Below are 6000 nucleotides of genomic sequence, written 5' to 3'. Positions count from 1 at the left end.
TTTATTCTGGTTTAGAATAAACCATTCTTTCGAGTAACCGGTAATTTGAATTTATTCGGTATATGAGTCACCATAAATAAATTACTCTAGCGTAATATATTAAAATCAGTAATTACCGGTCAAGAACATTCGTTAAGATATTTGTTTTCGGAAGTTTATTTTAAAAGAATAATTAGATTTAGTATAAAATAGGTAATTAAAATAAAAACAATACTGTCACCGTAGTATTGATAATAATTATCCAAGTAATCGGATAAACGTTTGCCGGAAGTTAATTCCGGTAAAATAATAATTTTTTTTTTTTTTCGGAACAAATAAAATTAAAGCTGTCATTTAGGGATTAAATATTAGTCATCGGTTAAGATAAAATAAAATTTTAATCCGGAAATAGAGATTATCCGTTTATATATTTATATTTGATAATTGTGCTTCGGCAATATTTGTTTAAATTTAAGTCTATTTGGGCTCGTAAGCTGATAATAGCTATCGAGTAATGTAAGTAATTGAGAATTAAGTTGTTTTGAAAAATGAGTAACACGCGACCATTGACATGCCAAAACTCTAAACAACTGAATAGGCAGGATAGCGGTAAGGTAATATTTGACGGGGTTGGTTCATCGAACCAGAGTAACCAATCCAGGGTAGTACACTCACCACCTGCGACAACGAGCACGATAACGTCCAGTACTACCGTTTCGTCCGCGAACTCGACAATGTCGGTTCCCCCTCCCTCGGTACCCAATATATCAAGCCTGGTTGTCACTGCAGGTACGCCACTACAGAACAGACCACCAGTTAGGCGTAGTCTAGGAAATAATTTAGCGACGGTACCTAGTACCACGTCAATGGTCACCACGATGACCACATCGATCGTAACAACTACACCGGTTACAATAACAAATACACCGATGACAATTACTACCGCATCGGGGTTAGTCAGAACGAATAATTCACCGGCAATTAATTCGAATACGCAAATAAACCAAAGAATAAATAATATTACTTCGCAAGCGTCTGTGGACGGGGTAAATTTAGGAAACTCCCCACCGGTACAATTTCCAGCAACTCAGCCTAATGCGGGACCCGCTTTTAATCCTGGCACTGCTCCAGCTTCCGCACAAGCTGAACAAGGGGTTTCTCAAACAGCGATAACTCAACTTATGAGTTGCATCCGAAATTTGACCCTTGCTTTAAATTCGCAGCGGGAGAATACTTTGCAAGTGCCTGTACAACCTAACACACAAACTGTTCGCACCGTAACTCACAGTTTTGGCGACGGGGAGTGTAGTACACGACACTTGACACAAGATACTAGGGCTATGACGTCTTCAGCCCTCCTGGTGTCCGAACAACCTGGTACCAGTGGAACCATGAATGTCCACAGTAACTTGGCAGGAATAAATAATAATATAAATAATAATTCAAACATGGACACGAATAATAATTTAAACAATTACCCAATCGGAAACAATAATTTAAACAATAATATAAACGTTGATAATGATATTAACAACAATAATTACCCGATCGGATCCCAAATTAATAATGCCAACCACAATAATTATCTAGGCGAAAGAAATAATAGTAATTTAAATAATTATCACCCGATGAATAATTACGGGAATAACGGTGATGATAATTTCGATATATTGGGGGAAAATTTAGGAACCGGTGGCTACAATAATAGATATTTGAATCATAATGGCAGTGAGAGATGCCAAGGGTTTTTCGAGCAACCCAGAGCGAATAATTAAGCATTACCAGATGTCGCGGCGGTCTCGTTACGTAAATGGCGGGATATAAGAGAAATCGTGAGAGCTTGGCCTGTACGATACCCGCAAGGCGATTTATCAGCCAATAGTTTTCTGGCTTCATTTGAAGCCATGGCGTTTCGCGAGGGTTGGTTAATAACAGATTTAATTAAAATTCTTGGTTATCTTTTCGTGGGAAAAGTCACAAAATGGTACGATACTTATAGTAGGCATTGGACAGATTATGGCCATTTTAAGCGGGAATTTTTACGAGCATTCGGCTCACATAAAACAGATACGCAATTGTTAATGGAAATTGGTCAGTTAAGACCAGAAGCCGGTGAATCTTCAACCGACTTTGTATTCCGAGTACAACAGAAATATGGTGAAATGCGTAACCCCCCTCCCGAATCAGAACAGGTGACGTGTATACGCAACCATTTACCTAGAAGCTTATCAACGTTGGTATTTTCTAGGCTAGTAAATAATTACGATGACCTGTTATCGGTATTACACGAGGCTGCTGTATTATTAGAGGAGAATAAACGCACGTTTGAGTCATCTGAAAAGTCGAACTCCAAAACGAAAGAAAAATCGCGTTTCTCAGCAGTACATACGTCATAGTCCAAGAGCCCGTGAGTGCCAGACCTTCGGATTTTTATAAAAGCTGAAAATTTTTCTATGTGTGTCCCTAGTACAGGTAAGAATGATCCCCACCCATGAAGCTGAGGCAGCGGTGGCTTTGGCAGGTAACAGGTAACAAAGGTGTATAAAATTCCATCTCAAATTTATCATAAAATAAAACTGAATTTTTTTATATTTGATTCATAATAATGTCAAAACTCGCGTTGCTCATTGCCAGACAGTTAGTATAGTTGCAACCCTCTGCCGGACACCCTTAAACTATTATAATTTATAATTATACTTACGTTATATTATAAAACCTAAATTTTATACATAATTTTTTGGGGGCCTATTAATCTATGTTTACATAATAGCCGGACAGTTTCGACGGTTCTATCATCTTGCCAGACGCATTCAAAGTGAGCAGTAGTTCGGAGAGCAAGGAGCGTATACAGTAACTAGTGCGAGTGAGACAGAGCGCTTGGTCTATTACGGCTCTTCACTGCGCATCCACTGTTATTAAGTTCAAATTGTGCAGTTTATTTTTTTTTTTAATCAAGAAATTTCATTAAATAAATTTTTACAGTTTGAATATCAAATATTTAAAACAATACTCAGTAAAATTGTTCTAATACAACTTCAATCATATCGAAACTGTAATAATTTTATTTATATTATTTTTCATTTTTACGAAGTTTATTATTTTCAATTCTATCGAAATTGTAAAGTCAATGAATTAAAGTAAATCAAATTTTATTGTTTATTATATCAAAGGGCAAATTTTTCTTTAAATAAAAAAGTTACAGGGAAATACATTTATTTTCATTAAATCTTTAAACGTTTTCATCATTTTCATCGTCGTCGTCAATACATCCATATTCCTCGTCACTATTATTCCATTCTGTGGATTGATCGTCTTCAATATCGCCTTCTTCATTGTTTTCTGCAATAGTAAATCATCCATATGTTGTCAATTTCCGTGTTTATTTGAGAGTCTATACATTCTATATCATCGACTGATAATTGTAACTCACTCGTCATTTTGGGTTTCTTAGGGTATGGCATTTCATCTATATTTATTTCATCAAATGTTCTTCTTCTTCTTTTTTTATTCGGCGAAGTATTTTCACTTGAAACTTCAGACATCTCAGGCTCGTCAGTTGTATCAGCATCGATATTTTGGTATATTATTCCGACTGTGTCGTGTAAAGTATCCTTACCACTAGAAGTTTCAACGAAACGATCAAAATTATCGTATGCCACACCAGTAAAAAGCTCTGGCTTTTTTTTTATTTTTTCTGGACATAAGCTAGACTTTTCCATTGATGTAAATGTAGTTTCAGTTTCTAATTCTTCAACGCCTTGATAACTAATGCAGTGTCCATATCTGTTTATAATGTCAATTATTTTTCTGCTCCTTGTTAAGCTTTTTAGAGTCATACCTAACATGATATGCTTCGACGTTTTAACTCGACCATCATGAACTCCGAAAATAACATCTTGACAATAAGAACGAATTAGACGAGAACATTTTTGGCCAGTCTTTCGTTTTTGGTTACATCCACCAAGAAGGGTAGAATAAAAGTCTGATAATTCTTCTGGTATTGAAACTTCTCCGGATATTAAATGCTGTGATGTTATATTTTTTGTTGATAATTTTTTTTTTCCTATTTGGAGTATTATTTTTCTCAGAATCAATGCAGATTTTTGTAAAATGTTTTCTTGTTGTAAATTATCCAGTACTGAATCATCGATGGCTTCTAGATATTTTGGAGCTAGTATTTTTTTATTACGAACAGTAAAGAATTTTATATCCTTAGAGAATACTTTTAAAATTTTTTCTTCAAGGTGGTGTGCTGTGAAAGTAGCTGTCATTTGAATAGAATTTTCCTGAAAAATTTTTTCTAATAAATCGATATATGATTCATGTAAATACACTAATAAAAAACACCGCCCTTTTTTAATCACGTCTTCTTTAATGATTGTACTAATTTCATTAAAAACTGTTTGATGATACTCCCGGTGATAATGCCACTCCTTTTTGCTAGGCGTTGCTTTTAATGAAGATAACTTATTATTAAAATCAACTCGGCATTCAGTATGATAATAGATTTTTGAGCCAGAAAAATTATCCAATTTATTAGAAAAATCTGTAAACTCTTTATGACTTTCAATATTAGGTTTGACACTATCTTTAAATTGCTGAACATCAGCTGCATGAAGCGGAAGCATTCTCGATCGCACTTTTTTCTTCTTTTTATTACAAAATATACAAACAACTTCGTTATCATTTTTCCAGCAATATTATCAGTCGAAATATTAACATCTTGAGTTACAAAATTATTATCACTAACTTCTGGTTCAAAAACGTCAGAAATATCTTGAAGAGTTGCAGATTGTAGATCTATTGATTCACAAATTGGAGCTGGCTGAGATGTCGTGGGAGATTCTGTGGATACAGACTGTAAATGAGATTCATTTTCAGATGTCGAAGGTTGTGTTTCTGTGGACTGGGATAGTAAAATTAGTTGAGATGAAGATTCTGTTGACGGAGACTGTGGATCAGGTAGTTCGGAACTCAAATCTCGTATCGACGACAAGGTTGAAGATGAGTTGCTTGTAATTACACAACTCCCTTGTTTTTTTCCTTTTTTTTTTTTCAGCACTCAATGGTTGAGAGGTGAAATATTTTTTCATAAGACCTGTAAATAGTTTGTAACATACTCTGTGATAACCACTCTCGGTGTATTCACTGGGTAAAATAATGTCTCTGTACTTTAGGTTATGTATTTTTCGTAATTTAAGAATAGTCTGGCATTTTTTTAAAGTTTCCTCAGAAAATATTATTATATGTTCATCACTTTTCTTACAAACAAAGCAAACTATTTTTTCGTCACTCATGATAGCACTTTATTACAACTGATCACATTTATTTTATAAACTGCACAGAAAAATAATATATTTATTATGAGCATAACCGTTCACCAGATAGGTACAACAAACAGCAGCTGACGCGCAATGAAGGGCCGCAATAGACCAAGCGCTCTGTCTCACTCGCACTAGTTACTGTATACGCTCCTTGCTCTCCGAACTACTGCTCACTTTGAATGCGTCTGGCAAGATGATAGAACCGTCGAAACTGTCCGGCTATTATGTAAACATAGATTAATAGGCCCCCAAAAAATTGTATATAAAATTTAGGTTTTATAATATAACGTAAGTATAATTATAAATTATAATAGTTTAAGGGTGTCCGGCAGAGGGTTGCAACCATACTAACTGTCTGGCAATGAGCAACGCGAGTTTTGACATTATTATGAATCAAATATAAAAAAATTCAGTTTTATTTTATGATAAATTTGAGATGAAATTTTATACACCTTTGTTACCTGTTACCTGCCAAAGCCACCGCTGCCTCAGCTTCATGGGTGGGGATCATTCTTACCTGTACTAGGGACACACATAGAAAAATTTTCAGCTTTTATAAAAATCCGAAGGTCTGGCACTCACGGGCTCTTGCTCTATCACCGCGTAACTCTATTTTGGTTGATATGATGAACAGAAAACAACCACTCATTATTGAAGAAATTCGTGAGGGTGAGGACGGTCAATTTATCGTTTGTGC

The 6000-nt window shown here is 35.1% G+C and overlaps 1 protein-coding gene across 1 annotated transcript; it reads left to right on the top strand.

Moving 5' to 3' along the window:
* Positions 1 to 527: 527 nt before the first annotated feature.
* On the top strand, positions 528 to 1754 carry LOC130673827 (mucin-2-like). Its single transcript, XM_057479037.1, has 2 exons — positions 528 to 1383; positions 1666 to 1754. Exons 1-2 carry the CDS (start codon positions 528 to 530, stop codon positions 1752 to 1754), a joined length of 945 nt encoding a protein of 314 aa, XP_057335020.1.
* Positions 1755 to 6000: the final 4246 nt, after the last annotated feature.

This window comes from Microplitis mediator, chromosome 8 (assembly GCF_029852145.1).
Source record: "Microplitis mediator isolate UGA2020A chromosome 8, iyMicMedi2.1, whole genome shotgun sequence".
Taxonomy (NCBI): domain Eukaryota; kingdom Metazoa; phylum Arthropoda; class Insecta; order Hymenoptera; family Braconidae; genus Microplitis; species Microplitis mediator.
This window is presented reverse-complemented; position numbering and strand designations above follow the sequence as displayed.